General features: G+C 38.6%; 1 protein-coding gene across 12 annotated transcripts in view; it reads right to left on the reverse strand.

Annotated features, from left to right (window-relative positions):
• LDB2 (LIM domain binding 2) overlaps positions 1-25,633 on the reverse strand; it is a 225,230-nt gene that overhangs the window by 136,673 nt on the left and 62,924 nt on the right. For 10 of the 12 annotated variants that reach the window (XM_076335991.1, XM_076335988.1, XM_076335986.1 and 7 more), the window contains exon 2: positions 10,706-10,808. In XM_076335991.1, coding sequence (XP_076192106.1) covers positions 10,706-10,808 — 103 coding nt within the window. Of the gene's footprint in view, positions 1-1,469; positions 1,651-10,705; positions 10,809-25,633 lie in introns of those variants that run through there. The other 2 variants (XM_076335990.1, XM_076335989.1) reach the window with 2 other exon arrangements.

Genomic DNA, 25,633 nt, shown 5'->3' on the forward strand with positions numbered 1-25,633 from the left:
CACATGTCTTGGCTGGGTGACAGCAATGAAACAGACCTACACAGTGAAACCACAAGGTTGCAGGTGACTCCATGTGCTGCAGTGTTATCTCCTTAGCAGCCCAGGTCATCTCTAATGCATCAGAGCTAGCCTGTACTCCTTCTCTTGGCTTTCCCATACAATATAAAATCAAGGTACCAACACTCACTTTCAATGACTTGGAGCCAAGATCCTTCAAAAAGAGCAGCTCTGGAATACTGGACCTGGATTAGCAATTCTTCCTGTGCAGGCAGAGCTGGGCACTGAACAATGTCCTCAGGAGACAGGACATTCCCAGTAGTTCAGTAGAAGAGTGGTTTGAACTCCACAAAACGAAAGGAATATCACAAATCTCCATCATTCTGTTCCAGATCCTATAAACTGTCCTCTCTGATGTAAACTTTTAATAGTATCTATATATTGGCTGCATTTGTCTTGAAAAATCCTAAACAAATACTCCACAGAACCCACTTCTCTGAGAAAACAAGGAGAGAAGAAACAAGAAATGCAAGGTACTGCTTACACTGCTATATGCACCAGAATGAACTTAAAATACTATGGTATAAAACCTGTATGGATCAGAATAGTGGAACAGCAAAATGTCAGCAACATTTTAAAGGTAATATAATTTGGAGTGCAGAATTCAATATGATAAAGAACGATAGCCACTGTATAATATCTCAGCCTTCTCATACACAACAGATTAAAAAAAAAATCATGACTACATTAATTCAAGGATATTTCCAATATAGAATTGAGAACAGTATCTCAGTGTCCAGAGTCAGCTTTTGGCTCTATTTCTACTAATCATGGTGCTGCAGCTGACCCAGTTTAAATGTATTTCTATAAAGATTCCATAATTTTTGGTGATGTTGCATATTGTATTCTCCTAAGCCATTTAAAAATATTGCACTACAGTAAATACCTAATGCCTAAAAATAAGGCACATCATGTGGAACAGCACTACTGCATCATTGAAATACAATGTAAAAGTTTTATTAAAGTTTTATTTGTACGGTAAACACAAAGATACACATTTGTGTAATAAACCCAACACTATACTAGGATGCACGTTTGCATATTTGCCTGTGTTCTATTTGTATGTGCATACATGTCTGCAAGATTAAATTTGTGGGTATAGGTCATATTTTGCAGTGAATTTTTTATTATCTGAACTTTAAAAAGATCATCTGCACGTACAAGCCTTGTCCTGCTAGTGTCCTAGAGCCGTGAGGTCTGCAACACCACTACCTCCAGGGTTAAGTGTATATGTACAATATAGAATTTTCAAATTATTATAAAGTTATCATAACATACATAAAGCTCCCAGACTCGTTATGACTGATAGTCCGATTCACCTGCACCCAAGGATTCAAAAGGGGAAGAAAAAAGTCTGACGGTCCACTGTTTAGTTATTCAGTGCTCTATAAAAGGAAATTTGTTTCTAATACCTTCAGGCAAGCCGTATGCTCCAAAGTATTATCGTTTTTATTGGTTGTGGGTTAAACTGCTTAGTTAAATGCCTCCCTTTGGTCTAGAAACAAGATGATGATATGAAAATATGCTCTGCCACAAAGTTTCCAGTTTTTTATGGTATTGCTTGGGTCATTCATAGAGTGGGGTGTTTCACTTCTGAAAAAGAAACAACATAAATGTAATAAAAGAAAAGGAATAAAATGAAAAATGCAGAAGAAAAATATTTCCTGACTACTAAGGGAAAGATACATATAATTCTAGATTTGGATGAATATTCAGACTGAGTCTTGTTTCTTACAGGAACTCTGTATGTTAGAACATTTTTCTGCAATAACTTAATATATATTAACTGACCATCTTAAAAATCACCTGATAATTTTAAAAGCTGAAGTGATAACAACCGAGTATTTTCAATTTCATATCAAAAATATTTAAAAATACCTTAGTATAGCAACATTTTTATTTCTCAATTTTTAAAAAAACGTAACAATCTATGTTTAATGTACTGATGCCATTTGAAGCCAAGCACTGATCTGCCTGCCAGTTATTCAGCAAAACAGAAGAAGTACTGACCAATTCTTCACAACTGCCATCACATTATGCAAAGAAAGAAATCATTTACCCTGAGTTTGTAATAGTGAAAAGTTGTTTAATATTTTGGTGTAAAAAGCTATTGATTTCCATTATTTTGCATGGATTTCCAGCATTTTATTAACCTTGTCTCCAGCAGAGAGAAAGAACTGAACGCTACATAATTTGGACCAAATGGGTGAACAAAAGCCAACCACAACAAAGGGATTATTTGTATTGGGCAGGGAAAAAGCCCATAAATCATTGTGATTCTCTCATGTTAATTTTGCCTTTATTCTTCCTGCTCTCTGAATGGACCCTAGACTCCTATAATGTATCATGTCCTATTATATTATGATTTCTCCCAAAGAGGGCTTATCACTTAATCTGTTTATACAGAGGCAGAATCAATCTGATTGACTGGGATTTCAGTGTGCCATTGCAATTAGAGGCTATATATAATTGTGCAATATTCACATTAGGAGTTTAGTAGCCCTTTTCCAGGTGCCACTTCACAGACGTGGGGTCTCCGACATTGATTTGTATAACATGCTTAGTAACAAGCAGAAGAGATTTGAGATACCCATTTGTAAGATATCTGAAATCTTGTGTTTATTTGTAAGATACTTGAAAAAGACGTCGATAGGACGGTTTTCATGATAAACCTTTCCATGGAGTACCTAACCAAGGTTGTGTGTGTACATACGTGCATGCACACACATGTTGCACATGGCTGGCACTTTACAGTAAAGAAGCCCTTTTGTATTTTAAAGGTATCGATAACTCTGAGGTGCAGGAACATTATGCTAAATAATAAGCCTGCAGCGGGCAGAGGTGAAGGTCTAATTCAGATCTGCTAATCACAAATCAGGAACCAGAAGGAATTATTCCTTCAGCACCTGTCAGAAATATGGAGAAAAAGAAAAATGCATGTTCTGAAGGAAATCAGTGGAAGATTCGTGTGGGAAGTCTTGCGTAGCCAGCAGTATTAGAAAAACATTATTCATATTGCTAAAAATGAGAAATAGTAGGGTGTTTTTAATCACAAAAAGTTTAGTACCCAAGATGAGAAAATCATTCTGGAACTTGTTATGATGGCTGAGACTGAACTGAACAGGGGGCTGAAAGCTGGCGCTTGCTTTGGCACCAGTGACTCCAGGGAATCCAAGATGCAGGTCAGACACAGCCCCTTGGCTGATAGGGACTCCACAGCCTCCCCAGGGAATTTGTTCCAGCACCTCATTTTTCTTATCGGTAGGTACTAACCCCTCAATGTACTTTTTCTATGCAATTTAAAGCCAGCATCTCTTCTCCTGCTCATCGTGGATATGGAAACAGACCACATGCCTTTCCCTGATAGGTCTTGTTATTATGTCCCATTTCCCCCTCTCCTTTTTTCCATGTCTTCTCTTCTGTACGCTGACCAACTCAAATTCTTTCATTTTCCTTAGTAAGTCTTATTTTTAAGACTTTTGCTTTCCTCTGGACACTCTCCAATCAGACCACATGTTTCTGTACAAATGCCATCCAAAACATGCATTCAGTACAGACAAAGGAAAGGCAATCCCAATCAGTAGGAGAGATACAGCTGGTGCATTCAAATACTGGATTCACCAAAGCTCAACTAGCTGGGACAAAATACGGACAAAAACTATGCATGAAAATTAAGAATCTGTTAAACAGACTTGATAAGATATCCAAAAGCCACAACTATACTGTGAGAAAAATACAACTTTGGCAAAAAAGTTAGTAGAAAAATGAAGGCAATAATTAGAAGGAAAAAACCCTGATAATTACAATGAATATAGAATGTAAAAGCAAAGAGAAAGAAGGGGAAAACATTCTGTAAAAACACAGTATGAAATGTAAGATATTAGAACGAGATGCTGAAGGCGGCAGTGAAAAATCCATGACTGTATGGGCTAGAGAAAATAAGAAAAACCTTGAATTTTATTAAAAACTTAATTTAATTTGGAAACAGAAAATTTTTTAACATCAATATATAAAAAGCTTTTTTATTCTACTTTTGGAAAGAATGTTGAACTTGAGATTAAAAGTGCTTCCTAGTCCATCAGCAGCTAAGAAGGATCTTAAATAGTATCCATTAGGAGTAAATGTTTTAAAATTAGCAGTTCTAAGAGTTTCTTTTGCACATTTCTATCTAGTGTTATAAAATAATAATTAAAAAAAAAAAAGAACTACTGAAGGAATTAAAAAAACCCACTACTGTTGTGCTGATATTTAAGAAGGGACACTATACAGTCAGGTACCTGTATAACTTAATACAGTTGCTTGATATCAACCCAGACAAAATAGTGAAAAAAATTATACAGGATTTAACTGACGAAGATTGAAGTGAAAGGGATGTAATTAATGCCAGTCAACATGGGTTTATGTAAAATAGGTCTTGTCAAACAAATCTCATTTTATTCTTTGATGAGCTTACAGAATTTTGGGTGATAAAGATAAGTGCATAGGTGTAATACACTTAGACACCTGTAATGCGTTTGACTTACTAGTGCATTGCTTATATTCTTACTAAAAATTATTAATATACAATTTTAATAGAGCATATGTAAAATGGATTGAGAACTCCTTAAAATGCCAATTTTAAGAAGTAATTATCAATTAGAAATCATTAACTGGGGGGTGGAGGTGTTAGTGGTGATCCACAGGCACTTGACCTGTTAGACCCGATTTTAACGGAATTTTCATCTATGTTCTGAAATTAAACTCGAAAGTATTGCCAAGAAACTTTGAAAAAAACAAAACTAGAAGAGTGGTGTATAGAGATGAAGACCAGGCAGTTGCACAGAATAATCTGTCTCACTTACTAAGCTAGGCCAATTTACTGTGTTGTACCTGAATGCTCAACTCATGTTTAATGACTGGGATTTCTCTGGGAAAAAAATAAAAGGAAAAAGAAAGAGCATGTTCCTGGAAATATTACAATCTGTTTCTCTTGGCAAATTTAATTTTCTCTGTAAGAGTTATGTGAGAGAAGCCAGACGACAGTTTTATAGAAACCTGGGGTGATAATGTAGCGTGCTGGCCTCTCGAAACCATCTTTTTGACAATAGTTAAGCAAGTGGGCAATGTGTGGTGAACTTTCCCTGTTTATTCCCAAACTATGTTCCCCGCCTGTAAGAAATGCCCACTAGATGTAGCTTTTCACCAGTAACCCCCACAGAAGTTATCCAACAAAGGGCTGTAAAGTTACCTGTATTGCACAGGTTATAAACAGGGACAAAGGTAGAATGAATCTGTTGCAGCTCACTCGCTGTGTATTCACTAAATAATTTGTAGTAAAGTCTAAGATACACCTACATAATATATTCTAAAGGCACACAGAGAAACTTAGATAAGCACTTTAAAGCTGATGATTTTACCATCTGGCCCAAAGTTCACTGTACTCTGAAACTATTGCCCAGAAAACTCTACCTCTAACTTTCCAGTTATCAAAAAATCAAGAAATGAAGAAAAATCAAGCAGGGTTCATGCACCAAACAGAGAAAATGAACAATAAGTGCATAAAATGCAAAGCATGGTATAGTTATATTGTACATTCCAAACACAAACTGCAGTAGCAATTATAACACAAAATGCATATTCAGTTATCAGCTACAGATTCAGAGCAACAATAAAACTGAAATCACTATATTTTTCTAGGGGTACACCAGAGCAAAAGAGCTCAACTGGTTCCTTCTGAAATTTCTGCTGTGTAACATTATGCAATCCCATATAAAATTGGGTGATGGAAGCCCATAAAAAGTGCCTGAAATTCTCAATACATTCTACATCTATAGGCTTAAATAAATCCATTTTGAGGACTCCATCATACCTACCACACATGAATTTTTTTTACAGCTACAAATGTGATAGCTCATGCTTTTGCTTCCTCACAGTATATAGCTCCTCCATGAACAGAAAGCATTTAGTGAACAGAAATGTAGACAAGCTCTAATTTTCTGTACAGTGGCAATGGCACCCAGTATGTGTCAGTGTCACTTTGCTCTGAAAGAGTTAACTTTCTAGCTCCTATTCTCTGCAGTGCTGCATAAACACTGCACATTATTCTTACTGAGCATGCTTCATCTTTCCTGTCTCCACAGTCTTGGGCTGTCAATCACCTGTCAGTCCCTACCACATCAGCACAGTGCGCATCACCAGGCTGTCAGCACAGCAGCTGATGAGACTCTGCTAAGAGCTGTCAATCAAACTTGTTTCTCTTATCTGTTCAGGAAATATTTTGTCTCTAAGAAACAAAGAACCTGGGCAACAATGGATCAGAGTCTAGTATTTACTCTTTTACAGGGATAGAAGGCTCTTAACAGGAAACGAATGTGTTTTATCCATAACCAGGAAAAAAAAATCTGGTCCATTAAGCATATTTTCCTTTTTGGTTTTGTTTAAATCCTATTTACTTCTTGGCCCAATAAATCAGGGCATAATAAATTAAACCAAATTTTTTTTTGCTCTCACTGTAAAATGAATTTCATGGGTTTACTTCTTAAGTTTCTATTGAATATAATTCAATGCAGTTTAAAACAGGTAGCATCTCTTTGGTTTTGGGAATCTTTCCCTGTCTTTAGGCATTGGAATGTGTGATCTTTCTCTCTGTCTCACTGTAGCCAAAAAGCTAGACTAGAGAAAACACGCATAATTTACACCTCTGTTACATTAAAATATATCTTTATTTTCTGTAGTGTTTCTCATTAAAACTCAATTTCAACATATAATTTAATAACATGAGTAGGGTTCATAGATAATAGCAGACCGAAAGAACAGCTGAGGGGTATAAGCAAGCAGGACAAAAACATACATTTTCAGTGGACGTTTGAAAGAAGATAGTATCTTCTTTCTGGAATGCTGTACCGGGGAGGAAGAATTGCACAAGGTAAAGTTCTTGCATTTACAGAAATAAAATACTGAAGAAAGACAAAAAGAGCTGCAAGGATGGGCACAGCAGTGATTTCAGGTCTGACACAGAATCTCTGCATGAAAAGTTGAGCTGGGCTTTCAAGTGCACATCTATCTGAGGCAGAATAATGTTCTGCAAAGATAACTGGTCTAGGTCTAACAAACCTGGCAATCAAATTAATTAGCAGTGGTGGATCACTGAACTAACAGACCTCTACTCTTCCCAGGGCATAAGCATCTTTACATGCTGTGCTATACAGATATACAGGCACGTTTAAAGCTTGCTCGAGTATCAGTACATAGTGCTGTTTCATGCCAAGTAAAGTAAACATAACCCAGTGACTTAAAATCCCCGCTTTGACCCATGTCTATTTTTCCCTACAAATTAAAGAATCTCAGAGCTGATAGTTGAGGAGAAACCTTGCAGACCCAACAGTGAGAGTAGCAAAGGGAAGAAAAACACTTTTCTCGGTGTAGAGAGGTGTGCTGTAAGACACGATAATGTGAAAGGCAGGCCTAAAAATATTTGGTGTTTTTCATAAAGCTTCAGTCTGGGGCCATGAAATTAAATGAACAGCTTAGTTTTCTGAGACCAAAAAAAGTGAGTTTACAACCCTTACAGTTTCTTGGACAGAGCTGTATATTAAAAGTTAAAAGAAACAGGAGGCAAGTAAAAGTAGTATTTTTTTTACATCTTGTAACACTTACACAAACAATGATTTACAGGCCTGATTCACATGCTCTGAACAGTTGCATTGGCTGTGGGATTGGACTGTCCAGGTAAGAGCAGAGGGCAGAGGGAGCCAGCTGGAAAAAAGGCTGTGGTAGAAAACCCATGGAAAGGAGAAGTTTAAAGCAAGCAGGGAAAAGAAGCCCCTAGAGGGGTTTGGGGACTACAGTCAAGATTAGAGAAGAGCAGAAGAGAATATGCAAGTTCCCAGCAGCCTCCCAAAACACTCTTGGGGGCTTTGAAGATGGAACCTGGGGCAAAACACCGTGCTCCTCCTCATCTCCAGCGGTTTAAGGCAAGATCCGGATAGTCCCTGAGAACAAGGAGGGAAAAGGATTGGGGATTGCCATAATGCAGAGAAAAATTGTGGCCATGGATAACAAAAAACTATTTGTCCTTACACACACACACACACACACACACAAGATTTTTTCTGGAATTTGTTTGCTCCAGAAGAGAATATTTTATTGCCCAAAAGAGGGAAACCATTGCCTAAAGGAAAGCAAATGAGGTGGCAGCCACAACCAATGTCAGAGATGTAAGCAAATCTCTCACAGGCTGAAGCAAGACAAAGGCAGGCAATTTTGAGCTGAATCCTGGAGCAAAGGCAAGAGGTTGGCATCTTTCATCACTTTCAACTCTATAAATGACTTCTCAAGGATGCCTATTTCTCTTTCCTAGGGCCTAATCTTGGTTCCCTCCATTATTGGTTGTGCCTGCAAGAGCAAGAAGAAACAATTTGTCTTTTCTCTTCTCTCGCCAGCTCCGATGTTTTTAATGCCCACTACATACCAAAGAGCATGGACGCTGGGTGGGGAGGCAGATGTCTCGCTGGGGACAGTGTGGATGGAGACCATGCACTTTTGTTTCATCTCTTCCAAAACTCCACGCTTGGTGCTGCCGCCACTCAGCATACTCTGGCTCATCTAACAGGAGCCCCCGCCCACTGGCCAGCGATTTCACCAGTCACTTGAAATAAATGTACTGGGTGACATTATGGTCTTTGGGAGATGCCAAGACCCTCCATAGTCATAACAGAGCAGGCACGCAGCTTGGGTGGGCAAAACGGAGACCTCGATCAGATCTCTGTGCTCAGCAAGGACTGCTACAGGTAGAAGCAATTTTCTGCTAATGTTTGCACCCAAAGGGGAGCAGACTGCTCTGTTCTCAACTCCTGGATATGTTTTTGGACACAAACTTCCCTGGTAGGAAGAGAGGGTTGCTCTTAACACACAACCTCCACTCTGCGCCCTCCCCAGGCAATGCTGGAGGTGTCCCCGAGCAGGGACTGGGACAACCTGACACCCCCAAGGCTGCTCTCAAAGCCTGCTCAGATGGCAATGGAAGTCCCAGACTGGAACAGCTCAAGCATGCACTTTAGAGTATCACTAAACAAGAATACTGCTCATGTCAGAAAGAATCACTAATACTGTAGTTCAGAATTACGTAAATATTTACTAATGAAGGAAGGGAAGCGTGAATGAACAGAAAGAGCCTTATATGCTGAGCTTTGATTCCAGATACTGAGAATAATGGCACCAAAAGCAACAACAGTTTGTGCAGAGGTCAGAAATTAAAGCCAGAGGAAAAATCCTGTGTACTAGTGGCTTTTAAAAACATGCCCACAGTAATTTGATCTTTCAATCACACTTATCAGCAACAATGCTAAGAATCACAGTATTGCCCCGTACCAAACTGTCCCAGCTACAGATAGCACAACCATTATCAAGCATTTGTGACAACAGGAATATTTTACTCTTTGACAAATTCTTTCATATGCAGCACTGTTTTCCAGAAACACAACTCCCTCTGATCTAACTGGACATTAATTGCTTTTTTGCTGATATATCTGTGCCTTCTGGACTGATAACACAACTAGCAAATCTGATATATGACAAGTTGACTCAACCTAATCAGGACAGATCAGCTGTTACCAACGTTGCTATAGGCTGTAATTTGAGGACCTTTACAGAGTTATCACTTGCTTTGAAAGGCAAGAAACTGTAATTCTGTCAACACTAATCCCAGAACGTGCGTTCAAAGTGGCTGTTATTTTTTCTCCAGGAGAAGGTAACACTTGTCAAATAAATACCTGAGATAATTGATAAAAGGAATTAGAAGTATGTGAGTGATATGCTGACAATCAGTCACTCTCACAAAAAAGAACCTCGCAAGATTCAGAACATTAAGCAGAGAGCACAAGCTGCCACCGTGAAGCAGGGGTCACTCTGAATGGAGTGAAACAATTGGCAATGCGGTTTTTCAATGTTTACTTATCTCTCTGTTGCCTAGTGCGAAAGCTGAGTGAATTAATCACTTCAAACAATTTGTTCGATGAATTTTACCCCTTTTTCTTGCTCAGCGTATGCAGGCAACGGATACCAATGCCATCAGATTTATTCACTGCTTCACTTTTATTCGAGCTTTCATTTAGTGCTTGATTGAGAGTATTCTAGACTTCCACTGCTGTTCAGACAATATCCAGGGCAGGTCCTTAATGTGTGCAAACAGCATAGATCCGCGCAGCTGCTAGAATAATGATTATCTACACCAGCAAGGATATAGCTTGTGGTATTTTTTTTCTGATCCCTGTTTAAATGTGGAAGGCCTTCCAGCAACAATACTGAAATTTGCTACAAAGTTCCCTTTCTGTGAACAATTTTGCCCACAAGACTCAACACTCGAATGTTTGCGGAAACCAAATTAACAAAGAGTGCAAGCACAGCCAAAGCAAATTAATTTAAAAAATCCAAAGATTATATTGTATTATTTGCCCTACTTCACTAGGAAATAATTTATTTTCATGTAATAAAATTCAGAGGAATTCCACAAAAAAATGGATTCCCAACCCATGCAATTCTTTAATGGAATTTGATGATCACTGAATACAAACAAGTGAGTTTGTCATTGCCAGGGTTGCATCTGTCTCTTACAGATAAACTGTGTTTAGAAACTCAGGCTTAAAATTAGGACAAAAAATACATCTCTTACTGTATCGCTTTGGTCCATCTTCCAAACAAAATGAAAGGGTTAAGGTTGCATCATCTTCAAAAAATTCAGTTGCAAAGGCATCCCACCAGAGGTTGTCACTATCCTAGGAAGCAACAGATCATTCACTTAACAGAAGGCAAAATGAAAATATGTTCATTGTTTGTAAAAGAAATTCAACAGGATCACACATAGTTTGCGCTTCTTCACCTATGATTTTGGGGTGTAGATGGCTATATGATATTTCAAACTAATTTTCCTAGATAAAGTTCTAGTTTTAACTTAAGAAAAAAGCTAAAATATTTAGTTTATTATACAATAAACTGTCTTTCATTTTGTCAAGCAGACTAAAGATGTAAAAACTTTCATTCTCATAAATAATGTTTTTCTTTATATGTTAAAAATTGTTTTATAAATCAGTTGCAAATAAAGTGATTATGACTTCCCCTCCCCCCCTTTTCTGGGCTGTGTATCTCAAATGCTTTGTCCTAATAACAAAAAAACCTCAGTACTTAATTCCATAATGCTACATAACCTGATTATCAGCATGAGTTGACAAGAAAGTTATTTAGAAACTAAATATAATAGCCATTCCACTCCAATGCATTTAATATAAATACAATGCTACAGCAGGTTAATTAAATACCAGCTAGTTACTTAAATGTAATTGTTGTGAGAAATCTTTACTTTTCTGTGTGATACATGAAGTGAAAACAATATTTTAAGATGACCTGTGTATACTTAGACTTACAGTAATACACATAGCTGGAACATAGCAATTATTAATAGCGTACTATGTAAAGCATATACCAATACACCACTACAGGTGGTCTGTTGGCTTTGACAATTGAACCAGGCATTTTCAGACCTGGGTGATCAACAACAGGCACCCAGACCTCAATGTCTAGCACCTGTGCAAGTGGTCCAGCTTGCAAGGGTTTTCACAGAAGTCAGGCAACAACAGAATCCACCAACTGTTTCATTCAAAAGCTATGGATATATTTAATGGCTGGATTTGAAATGTTTGGTGCAGTCTCTTCCGCTCTGTTGAGGCCCTGAGATTTAAATCACTTGCAGGACACAGGATCAGCAACAAAGCTGGAAATACACTTCCAAAGATGCCCCAGTAGCACTCCTCAGACCCACTCTATCCCACTCACAGCAGCTGCCTTCCCAGCGTGCAAGCCCAGGTTCATTCAGCACACTGAGCACCGCCTACCTCTTCATGACTGAGCAATATGTAACTAAGCCAGAAAACATTTGTTACCTTCACAGGAGAAAAAACACCCGAGATAAAATGCCGATTCAAGACAAAACATGCATCTATCATGCTCATTATATGTACGCATGCAGAGAAATAACTATCTGGGTTTTTTAGTTCTGCTCCTGTTTTCCCTGAAGATGTTACTATTGGATTTCACTCCAAACTGCTGAGCAGGGTAGCTCTCCTGCCTCACAACTTTACTTTGATTTTTGCCAAGCATCCAATGGAGAAATGGTAAGGACGGGTTTTAGCATTCTGGATCCTACCAGAGACCCCCGAGAGACTTCTTGGCTGGGTCAGAGCCTGTAATTCATCTCCCTTACCAAGGCTCATCCCGCCCGGCAGCAGCAGGACAATGAGCGACACGGCCCTGTGGCACTTGCTTAAAATTCAGTCACACAAAGAGGTATCAAAACCATCCCCACGTCTTAGAAATCTGTTGTCACAGAGAGCTGCTGCTCTTTCCTCTTTGCTGGTGTAAACCTGATGAGTGTTTCCACATGCAAACATCGCTGCATTGACTAGCCAAGTAGCCACAAGGGTAAGTACAGAATATATATACAGGGGTTCAACAGAAGCCCAGCAACCAGCTTCTAGCAACATCCCTCTGCACACCAACCCTTCACTTGGGACAGTGTGGTACGTGACATTATAAGCCCATACGAGAGTGTATTGTCCAACGAGTAATTACAAGCTATCACTCTCTGCCATTTGCCAAAAGAGAGACTGCAGTATCGTTTAACTGGGATCTTTCAGACACACTTGTCAGAGAAGGAAGAGGGGAGGGAAGGATTTAAGCAATGTCACATCCCACATTTGCAGCACTTGTTAACTCAGTAGCTGAGTATCACTGGAGCTACTCATACAGCATCCAACAACACGGGAGGCAAAAGGGGAGCATCGCATAGCTGGGATGCAAATGCACACAGGAAGGACAGAGAAGAGCAGGGAAAGTGCAGGGCCTCACCTCAAAACTACACATATTTGCACTCACTCTTGCTTCCAAGAAGTCTGAATGCAAGGAAAACATGGAGATGGAATTACGGTGGATTCCCTCCCTGGATAGATGAAATATCCAGACTCTGTCACAGTTTGAATACTGTCCAAGGTCTTTATCTTACGCTTTTGCATACTTTATGTCAAGAAGAAGGAAAAACAGAAAATGCAACACCCCACCCCCACCCACAAAAATAACCCCAAACCTTAATAGAATATATAAATCCTCTGTCAAGCTTGGATATGCTCTGCTGATTAATTCTCTGCTCCACCCTTGTCACAGGTGGGCCCAACTACTCTCACAGCCAAATGGTGAATAAAACCAAATGAGGTGTCCCCTAGCCAAGCTGAAAAAGGATCCAGTTATTACAAAAAAAAAAAAAAGAAGAATAAAATCACCCCCTTTTTCTTGCAAAGAGGAGATGGTGAAGGCAAGGCTGCCCCCAGGCATCTTTAACTTATGCTCTGACAGGTTACGGGGGATTTTGCCAGAGTAATTATTTTTCTATTCAACAATAATGAGAAATTACCATGGCAACCTCTCTTTCACGTAGTGCACTCACACGCTCAAACATTGAAATAATGGCCTAAACATGACAAAAAAAATTAATACTTTAAAAATATTTTGTATTAAAATAAACTTAAGGAATGGGTCAAAGGAGAGAGACAGTCAGCGAGTTGGGTCAGAAGTGAAGATGCCATGCTGCTGTAGCCAGCTACCCAAGCAGCAAAACGTCCTCTGCCACAACTGTCATTGTTCCCTCTGATCCCCTCCACCCCTGGTATTATTTGTAATTTGAAGCATGGCTCAACTCTGAATAGGGTCTCCAAGTAAATGGAATCCTAGGGTTTCAATATTTTTTCCTGACTCTGATTTCTTTGGCAAATGTAATCAGATTTTAAGTACAATGATGTTCTTTTTCCCCCTCCATCTAATAGTCCCACATGTTCACTGTGTGATCTGAGAGTCAAGCTGGGTTCTTCTTTACACCTTACACACTTACATGATTAAGAGTCTGCAAGCCAAATGAGGCTTTTCTACTTGCCTGTGATGGTGATTGCTGAACCAAAATAGATCTTGCAACTGGAATATAAGGCCAATTGAGCCTAAGGCATTTTCTCCAAATTCCTTTATTTTTGTTTAATGACTTGGAAGGCAGAATGGAGCTCATGTAAAAAGTCAGTACATGAAACCACGCCCGAGAGAGGATGCAGATACCTTGCAGGACAGAATTGGAATTCAAAATTATTTTGATAGATCGCAGAAATTATCAGAAATGAAGATGAAATTCAATAAAGTGTCAAAAGCACAAATACAAAATGGGGAATAACTGGCTAAGCAGTACTGTAGAAAATGGTCCAGATCATGAAGCAAATATGTCAGCAATCTGTTGCTCTTGCAAATAAGGGAAATGTCTTAGATATATTTCCCTTCCACTCCAGCAAACACATCTCTGGAAAGATTTCAGCTGGAATAGTCCGTCCACTTCTGGAGTACTGTGGCCAGGTCTGGGCCACCCACTCTTAAAGAATTTAGCTGAGAACAACAGGAATCATTGAGTTTAAAGACACAAGCAAACAAACAAACCAACCCCAAAAGACTCATAGGAAGCAAGGCAGAAGGACCTAGCTGTGTTTAGTATAAGACAGAAGAAGCTCACAGGGAACGTGACAACAGACTTCAACCATATGAAAAGATTGCTCTAAAGAAGAGCGATCACTTGTCCTCAGTGGCTAACAACAATAGAAGAATTAATAATTGACTCAGTTTGCTGCCATTGCAGGTTAAGTGGTTTAATCCCCTGTTACAGGTTTCTAGGCTAGTGTTTTGCAGAGAGGAAAGAGCCGCAGAGCACGGCTACCGTGTTCCCAGGAAGAGTGGATGCAGAGGTCCCACTGCCTATGAGCCTTGGGCAGAGCTGCCCCATCACGGCAGCTCCATGGCTTGTACCTGGCGAGAAGCAGATTTTTGTTTTTTCCCTCAAATCACTTTTTGGCTGCACATGTATAACAGGTGTAAATAGTATATTAAAAAGAGAGTCATGGAAACAAATAAATGCGATTCTGAATACACACAGGAAACACATCAGTTCTGAAACAGGCCTTTTTTTTTTTATATAATCACTTTTCAGGGAAGAACTGAATTTTAAACGTCAACCTATGTGGCTTGGCATTGGACAAGGCAAAAATAAAAAGAGATAGTGCCCTTGGGAGCTTACATTTTTCTTCTGGCACCGGCAACCCTTCCCTATTGACACTTACTATTTTCAGAACTCTATACGTCCACACTCCCATTGGCAACATACGCGCTTCTCATATTCTTTCAAGTTAATGCTGCGCGAGGAAACGGCTGTCTCCCTAAGGAGAGAATGGTATTCCTCCCCTCCTCCCGTTCCCAGAAAATCAAACTACACTTGAGCTTTTAAAATGCAGTTCAAGATAAGATTTTGCCATTAAATACACCTGTAAAAACTGCACAGCCATTACAAATTATGAAACTCACAAGATAAGTATCATAAAAAAATTCTGACACTAATGTTTATACTCAGAGCACACTGACAGACCATTAAAAATAAAATGCCTGAATGCAAGAAACCAATAACTTTGCCCATTAGCTTTAAATTAGACCTGTCTTGAGTCTACCCAACATATTTAAGGTTCTGATATAAATTTCACAGGAGTAACAAATTAACAGGGATCAATATATCTTAATTTTAGACATTTGGACATTTGAGTACTGATCTATAGGTCTGGGCCTGCAATGCAGAATGTTTTTATGATCTCGCATAGGGGGTTTTTTGCTATTTATATATATTCTATATGGAATACTGATATTCTGAGTCTTAAATTGATTTTCTTGGAAACAGTATGAACAGAGTGAAAGAGAGGAATACTCATATAGGGAATGTAGGTGAGAAACCCATATAGTCAAATGGCTATCTGTTATCATACAGGTACAAGAAGGTGCACACCTATCCTACATTCAGAGCATTTTTGCTAGCAATATGTGGTACCTTCTACAGTTATTAAAAGCACCTGAAAAAGAGGACCAATCTGGTTGCCCAGGGCTGGTTTGTAACGACCACTCCCATTGCTTTTTCATTTGTTATTCTCTCTCATTTATTTTATCTTAAACATAAAGCATGTGTTACATAGCATTAAACATGTCTTTAATCTTGCAGCTAGTGGTATCTTACAGAATCTCCAGCTCCCCTCCCCCTGCCAGGAATGCTCGACTCTATTGCTTCCATTTGTTATTTCACACATATTCACAGTTTTAATGGTGTTGCTTGCTTTTATTTCACTTACTAGTGTGGCTGGATGCCATCTCTCAAACAATGTGTAGTAAAACTGGCAGAAAGATTTTAAGACTTGGCTTTGGTCATAAGTAGTTTTCTGTTCCATTATATACTTGCAATTTCTTGCCAAAACTGCTCAGTGCCCAAAACATATCAGTTTCTTCAGCTTACTTAATAATTAATTAAATTATTGTTTACATTCCACTTTGGAACTTATCTTCGTTTGTACAGTAAAGAAACAACACCAAGTTTCTGTTTTATTGAAAAAGCAGAATATAGTCATGTAATAAATCCCCACAGCAATACCACCTCAGAGAGACTGACTCGGGTGCAAAATGGGGGCAACGTCTCTGCTTCTCATGTAAATCTGGAGTAACTTTAAGAATCCAATGGAATTACAGGGAAAAGTTCATAATGGAAAGCTACTCTTACAGATTCACTGGAAATTCTTAATAAATCAAGGATCTTATTTTTATTGCCTACAAACAACTACACTATAAGGCAAAATACAGGGCGGGGGGGAAGCAGTAACAGCTCATTTTCTGAATGGGGAGCTGTGAAAAATCAAACATTAATTATTTGATTTCAGATAAAAATGGGAGAAACAAACAAAAAAAGAGAGGGGCTTTGCAAAATATGCAAATTGATTCATGCCATTTTCTCGATGTATTCTCAACTGGGGATGTGGGAATCAGCATCACTACAGCAAAACAATTACGCTGTAATGATACTGGCCATACAACTCAGCTTTGCAGATACACTGCTTTGAGATAGTGTCACTTAAATTCTCAAATAGCAAGTCCACACTGGGCAATTATACCAGGGGTTCAGATTAAGTAAAACATGCTGACACTGACATAAGGAAGAGAAATATTTTTCTTATATTCAGAAGGATGGTTAACCTCTTCCTTGTTATTTGGCCTCTAATGTATGCCCAAATTAGAGACTTTTTGTTAGAGTAGTTGTGGCAACTGCTCGCTAGGCTGGCAAATAGCAAGACCAGTCTACACACAGCTATAAAAGTATAGTTATTCCATTACATCTAAGCCACCCACTTTTCCATCTACACAGATGCTACATGTGTATGAAGTTGGATATCCTTTTAAAATTGGAGTCCTTAAAATTACAGAGATTTTCTAACTTAAGTCGTCATGAAAGGATAAGGCAGAGAGCTATCTGGTTCAGTCTAATAACAGAATCAAAGAAGAATGCTTGGTCTCAAACCTATTATTTGTCATTGTTTAAATTTTACTGCAGCTTGAGGACAAAAGAGAAATGAATCCTTAAATATTCACTCTGTGCATGTTTCACTATTCACCTACAGCAAACAGAAACAGAGTGCAGAGCTTAATACTGCATTGTAAGCAGTACAGAGCAGAAAGGGTTAATTTATGAAACGTGTCATTTCACCTGCTTCTTTAATTTGAATTCATTATTTCCACTCCTGGAACTTGTGCACAAGAATGGATAGCAGAAAGAAAGGGGAAAAAAGACCAATGAAGCTGGGCTCAAGACATATTCCACTGCCAATTCCTTATAGCCACCATGGCATCATCCTTGATATTTCACAGCAAGATTATCAATAACTAGCAGACGATGCTCTTTTGTCCTTTTTAAGTATATGGGATAAGATTGCACTTAGTCTCTATGGATAAGACCTATATTCTGGCTGTGTGAGCAAAAAGACTGGGCATTAACAACTAAATCATGCACAGTTGTTAACATAAATATACACTTCCACTCACAGCATAGTATCTGTTTGGACTTGGTATATATACAGTGCATGCTAAATCCATATTCAAAGTTGTTTTAAATTTGAGCTCTCTTTTCAGTAAGCATGAGGATGTCTCTAGCTGGCTGTGAACAGTAATGGATTTCCTTAGTAGTATTCTCCATCCATGATCACTGCAGACAAATCACAGACTCGAGTCTTGCGTATACCAAAAATGAACCACGGTTACACTTCTCTATTCTGCCACAGAATACCCCACAGCCTCAGCCTTTGAGAATGGTTTATAGAGATGGAATATTAAGTGTGTCTATTATCTATTGTACTACCATCGGCCATATGAATGTTCTTATTTTATTCTGACATTTTGACCTGGTTTCTTTTTTTACCTTGTTTACTTCCATACATATGATGAGTAAATGGAAGCTACTGTGCCATCTATCCCAATGAAAAGGCAATAACTAGTATTGCCATCAGTGAATATAGAGCATCAAACATCATATGTCACTAGGGCACAGAAAAAAATTCATATTCCCAGCAACATTAGTAAGAGTCTCTCTGGGTCTAGCTAGCCAACTGCACCAACTCCCAAGGCTCTAAAATTTAGTGAACACAAATGCCTTTATCAGTTATTACAGTGAAAGTAAAATTATTACTGACAACATTTAAATACTACAATGGGAACATGATGAAGCATCGGTCCTTGACACCTCTGTTTCACAATGGACTCCCACCACCTCTTTGTTCACTGAAGTCTCACGAGAGCACCACACATATTAGAGACAAGTACAAAGCTGTGACCCTCAGTGGTCCCTGCCTCTGAACAACTACAATCTAAACTATGATCTAACAGACTGTATTTTGAGAGGTAAGAAATAGCTTTTCAGCTGAGTTAAGAAAACATACTGCTTTTATCTCTTGTGCCGCCTTCTTGTGCAAGTCTAGTGGCCCAGGTAGGGAAGGGAAACCCAGATAAGAAAAAACATGCTTTTACCTACATTCCAGCTTCTTGGAGAAGTACCAAATGGTGACAGGGCTAAGTAATGCAGCAATGAAGAGTTGATTTTATCATAAACGAAGCTTATATGGGTTAAAAAGACATATAGGTGAGGAGATATACCTCTATATGACACTTACACACCCTCTACCCTACAGGACTTTGAGAAAACTCTTGCTAAGACTCAGCAAAAGACCTAAAATTAAGGATATGCTTAAATGCTTTGCTGGACTGGGATCCAACTATGCATTTGTTAGCCTGCAAGCCAAATTAATTAAAGATTATGACTTCCTATTAAGCTTTGCGAACCAGGTAAGAGCATATCTCAATGTTGGACAGCTCTGTCTAACCAAAAAGCTGTTATTTCTTGGGAAGGTACATGAAGTGAAAAAGATCCAGTGTATCCTATGTCCCATCTCCTTTAGAGGAAAGGTATTCTCATGCACAAAAGTTTAATTTAGTAATAACTAGTCAGAAAAAGAGAAAACATTTAAGAGGGAAGTATTTAAGAAATCACTCCCTTTTATTACTATTTACAAGCATATCTACACTTTAAATTATATGTTTTTGGCTGCATTTAAGTGCTTAGTAATATAACTGTGGTTCTCGGTGTTCTGGTATCACCCAAAGAAATTGTAAGAGCACTATATAATTCCAGATAGTGCAGAGAAGCAAACGTTACATCGATTTACAGAAATTCTGGTAAGAAGCAATGGTAAAGCACAAAATCAAGTTCTTTGTTATGGATTATTAATAAAAAAATACTATATGTTCGCTGCATAAACAGTGCATATTATTTAAGCAAAAAACCACTGTGGGAATTAACAAATAATTTCATAAGAGAGATATAGCCACCTGCAAACTATGTCCCTTAAAAGTTCATTCACATATTTTATTCAACTCATCTCAGAAGCCCCAATCTTGTGACTTTTTAAAAGGATTACTTCTTTAATATAGCAAAAGTACATTTCAAGTTAATTCCTGCATACATTCTGTACTTATTAGGACTAGTAATCACAGCCATTTTTGTCAACTGGCAATGTCACTCTATCCACAAATATTATCTGTGCTAAATGTGTGTTTCAGAATCTAAACTCTACTTAAGAGAAAGACAAGAAAAAAGGTAATGCTGAGGTATTAAGTTACTAAGTCCATATTTTAGACTCTACATACTTGGTCCAGTTTTCAACACTACAGCATAATTAGTATCACCCGTATCAGCCATTTGGGCCACTAATCAGCTGAAGTTGTCAGATGCTCAGGTTTTTGACAATAATACAGCTACATTTATTGCTTGTAATTTTAGATATACAAACACATATGCATTCAAACTTAATCAAACATTAAGGCTGAGATTTTCAAAGCTACTTCAAAGACTTATGCATTCATTTTCCATTAAATTCAGTGGAAATCAGACGTTGGAATATTATGTGCAAGGCTCCAAATCCCAGCATGGAAAAGGAACTTGTTACATTTGCTGAATCGAAGCTGGAGGGTGACAACAGGGCTGGGATTTATTTCACCCCAAGACAGTTGTCTAAATTCATATGAGATAAAAAGCCTCCTGGAGATATCTGTCTCTTCACTAACTGTAGAGGGAGCCTAGAGAATAGTTCAGTCTAGCCATGTAACTTTTACAGGGATAAAGGTAGGTAAGATAAATCCTATTCTACGTACCTACCAAGAATTTAAAATTCAGGAAGAAAACTGGCTGAGGTTTTGGGAGCTTACATAGTGAAGGACAAACATAAGTGAAAAGCTGGGTGAAACAACCGTATCTACTTTGTCTAGATTTTTACAGTCTTGGCAGGAAAAGCTATAAATGATGTTCAAGTTTTTTGCTCGCAACGCTCAAAGATCTCCAGGCTGCCAGGTTCCTGCTGTTTCATATAAAAAGCTCCGACTCGCAGACAGAAGTTGGAGCACTGGTTAAAAATTTCTGCCAGTATGAAATGCTTTAAATGAAGAAGATGTGATTATTTGCCTGGCTTCCTAACTTCACTCCCCGGCTAGCCACAGTTGCCAATAAAGGCCCTCAGGTCCTGTATTTTATCTCATCCTGTATTTGGACACAAAATTCCTATACAAAATACAATTAAACTAGAGGCAGAATTGTTCATATGTATCTTCCTACATCCTCAGAAATCTGAAATATAAGGAAATCCTAAGTCAAGACAACACATACCAAATATTGCCATTTCTCATTGTACTATTCTGCTACCATCAGATCACTCGGTCGCTCCCTGTTTCCATCATGTAGCACTATCCTTCTCAAGCACGTAATACTCACTAACAGGCATGTGACAGCCAAGTCTGATTAATGAAGGAACAATAATCAGGAGTCCAGGTTGCTCCAAAAAGCGAGGATGGGTTGTGCTTAAGACACTCACAGATTCTCAGTACACACCATGGTTTACAAGTTTTGATGGTGAGAAGCAGTATTAGCACAGGGCAGTGAACTTTTCAAACTGGCTTTTACATTTACAAATTAAAACTCTGATTCAAATTGAGATGTCTGAATCACCTGCTTACAATAAGAAAAACCTACTTAGAACCAGAACTCTTACTGTTATTGCTGATATAATATTGTATAACAGTGTAACAGATCACTGACAAGGGTGTTAAGGTTGCTAAATCAAAGGATATTTAGTTGCTGTCCTGAAAGGCACCAAAGAAATAGAGAGAGAATGAAGCACACATTGGGAAACCCAGAGGCTGTGATAACAGAGTGGGTTTGTGTGTTTGTTTTAATTATTAACTTTAAATTTTCACTTCAAAGAAATGGGAGAATTTATGCATGCCAAGAAGTGCTCCCTTTCAAAACTCTGTCTGCACTGAGCAAAGTAAGTACAGCTTTCTTCTAAATGGCATATCTTATCTTGTCAACCTCATTTAAAGTAAAAAGGCATCAGTAGTAACAATAAGAATGCCGTTTGGTGAACAATTCCTTCACAGAAACCAGCTATTACATACTGTAACAAATTAAAAACTCCAAAGTCTATGCAGGTCCGCAGAGAAATGCTATTTAATAAAGCAAACACCGATATTGAATGTGACAGAATTCCATTTGCTACAGAATCCCATCCAACTGAGTTTGGCTGCGGCTGAAGCAATTAGAGAAAGCTGTGATTTAATGATTATGCTAAAACCCTAGACAAACAAAGCTCTCACCTACCAAGTGGCCACTTAGCTGTATCACTACCACCAAAATGTATAAAAATCCTTGTAGGATTTCATTTGCTGTCAGTCAACTAGTAGCAACATGAGCAATTATTTACTAAAAATGTCTAGTTACTAGCTACCCTACTGCTTAAACATGAAAAATGTATAAATCTAAATTCAAACAAAGTAAGCAAGGCCAAGTGTGAACTACATATGTCAGGGAAATCACCCACTAAGGTCATCCTTGTAGCTGAGACCTGATATGATCTAGTCGAAAGATCATAACAGGTCAGCGTTTAATCCTTTTTAAAAAAAAAAAAAAAATCTTTATGTTGTATATGATAATCCACTGGGGCCTCACCTCAGGGTCCATAAACATCTAATGAAATTTTAAACATCTTTTCATCACAGCAGTAGCCTCCTATGAACTACAACCTATCACTTCAGACTCTGTAGACCTGTTAGATCAGCAGTAAAACTGATTCACTTGAGATTTCTTAGCTTTCGATAGATGGTATTTGGCCTTCCCTGTTTTCTAATGCTTTCAAAATTTCTTTGTATAAAGTTGTAGGACATAAAGCAGTATAAAAAAGGATCATATGCATGTGACAATTTGGAAAACTTGCTTACAGAAAGCTTGTGAATTTGCTTGGAAACTATGGAATTTCTTGGTGTGTTCATGCCAGCTGACAAGCTCCATTGTGAGAACTGACTAATGGTCTTTCTAATTTTTAACTTTCACATTAGTCTGAGAACTGAGTGAGTGACACCTAGGACTGCTGATGTAGATTTTTACCCTCGTTGCCTTCCAGGTGAAAGCATCTTCTGACAAAGAGCAAGCAAAGCCTTGGAAAAAGCAGTTCCCTTCCTCCCCAACATCTTTAAGGAACCAGATCTAGAGACATGGTGCATATCTATAGCCTAAACAAAAATATCAATGTTGATACAGCCTTGCCATAAAGAATATAAAGTCTGGGAGAAAGCTCAAACACACAGAAAACTATTTTAAGAAAGAAAACATTTTTGCATAACATGGTGAATCATGCACAGAATTGCTGCAGAGGAGAGTGAAATAGAGAAGCTATGTACAGGAACGCACTTCTCAGGGAGCTCAGTCCTATTTTCAAAGATCTAAAACCTCATGTCTTAACAAAAGCATATAGTGTGGGGGCTTGGGGGATTTTTGTTTGTTTTGCTACAGCTGTGCATTTCTAAGTAAAATTAGCAATAATCATGTTCAGAACCCTAAAAAATTTTTTAAGTACTATGTGTTCCTCAAGAGTGCCGTAAACCCAGAACATCTACAGTTTCAGAGCTTTTCTGGAAGATTTGTGTTCAGACTACCACAGAGCCTGAGAAGGCAGCAGTAGCCTTGACAGAGCCAAGAAACTGCACGGTCCCATTTCTGGGAATGTGTAACTGCCAGAGGAGCTGTCATCTGAGAGTGAGACAGAAAATCAAAAAAGATTCAGTGCTAATGTCTTCTTAGACTAGGGGAAGCTTACGTCAAGCTCAGCCCAGAATATATGGATCCACACCAAGCAGCTTGGTTTCTACCAATGCAGTGACAACCACTGTGAGATGTTATCATATTTCTATGCACTATGTTTAATCAGAGCCTACAAAATTGATCATAGCTGGATCTCTTTCTAGGTCCTCAAATAAAGACTATAACAAAATCTCACAGATCCTCTTCTAAGGGTGCTGGGTTCAGGTGCTGACTGTTCAAACATCTTAGGATTCTCCTTCTCCAAATGAGTTCCTCCACAATCAGCTTGACTTTCACACCTGATTTCTATATGCCACACTGAAGGATCACCTCTCTGCTCTAGGACAAATGACTTCTTTCCTGTCCCTCTTGCTTTCTCAGTTCCACTTTCTGATTTGGAAGAGTTTTTTCTACAAGCAGATGCACTGATACAGATGTGCATATGCTCACTTTTTGTTGATATTCTCAGCTCCTATAGTAGTGTCTACTGGATCAGGTCATCTGCCTTTTAAAATAATATATTAAGTTATCCCTGGTCCGAGGCACTCTAGCATGAATGTGAACTTTTTATAACCTCCACAACATGTGAGGTCTGAAAGTTGCAAGAGGCCCATCAGAAACTGCTACGTCAGCACAGAGCCCACCACATATCTAGCGGCATATCAGCAAGGACAAGGGAGTGTACTGAAGATCAAACATGCTTTGTATTAAGCAAGCAGCTCCCTGTTCAGACTCCTCTGAATGTTCTAGTTCAGCAAGTCTCAACATCTGGCAGGGGTCAGATCTGGCCTGACTTCCTTCTGACTTGATTCAACACTCTCCAGTACAGCTGACAATTGCAGGCCTTCGCATCCTAAAGTCTCGATGGACTCGCAGAACAAGTACAGCATCAAATCAGCTACCCCCTCTCTCCCTGAAAATACTCACGCACCTTGATCTGAAGGGACCACAAGCAGGATTACGCTGTCAGCATTCTCCTCATCCCTCTGCCAATATTCCAAGCACTCATTAGTAGCAACCAAGGAGGTGATACCAAACTGCCCAGGGGAAACGGCCTAGAAACTGCAGAGATACTGAGTATTTGGAACTTTATTATACAGTGTGCTACAGATATAGCATCCTATGGGTTGTCAGTTGATTTATACCAACTGAACCCAGTAGTCAGGATGGGACGTGAAAACAAGTGTCCTCTACGTTGTACAGGATGAGTCTCACAATCAAGAATGTCATATGGAAATGTCTAACCTATCTGACCATCAGCAGCAGTGCCTTGCAAACATTAAAGAAGACATGTTCCTATGATAATAAGCACAGCCATCAGGCATAATAAATGTCTCCTAAGAAATGTAAGGTGAAAAGGTGGTACTGTATGAAGTAACCATAGCTCTAAGAATTGATGTTTCCTACTTGAAAGACTACATTCCTTTTTCATTCCTAGAAAATGTCCACTTGCCAGGTGTACTTCTTAGATTTAATCAAGTACTTTTGTACTTCCAAGGTGGCCATCTGTTGGATTTTGAGAGAGAAACACCCAAAAGTAACTTACCCCATGGTGAAATAAAGAGAAGCAGGTATACAATTTTTTCACTTTGACTACTGCAACCAGAAATACCTCTAAGGAAACTACTATACATCATGTTTCAATATTAAAAAAAAATATTTCCCACCCAGATAATGATCAAAATAATTCTGGATATCTTCCTGATCTACAGGGTCTACCCCAGGTGAGATGCAGCAGTGGCTGTTCTGCATGGTGTAGTGCTGGGAGCAAATGGATAGACCTTGTAGCTTAACATTTGAAATTGTCAGTCTTTAGTATCTACTTTCTTGCTACAAGCTTAGAATAATTAGGTCTTCTATTCTTCTGCTGTAGACTGTGCACTCTGTAGCTTGTCCTATCAAAAAAGTAACTTGAAATCAAAGCTCTCAGGTCCTCCAGATAGATATTGAAGTGTGTTCTTTTTCTTAAGAACAGGACCCTATCCTGATGGTAGC

This window comes from Aptenodytes patagonicus, chromosome 4 (genome assembly GCF_965638725.1).
Source record: "Aptenodytes patagonicus chromosome 4, bAptPat1.pri.cur, whole genome shotgun sequence".
In the NCBI taxonomy this organism is placed as follows: domain Eukaryota; kingdom Metazoa; phylum Chordata; class Aves; order Sphenisciformes; family Spheniscidae; genus Aptenodytes; species Aptenodytes patagonicus.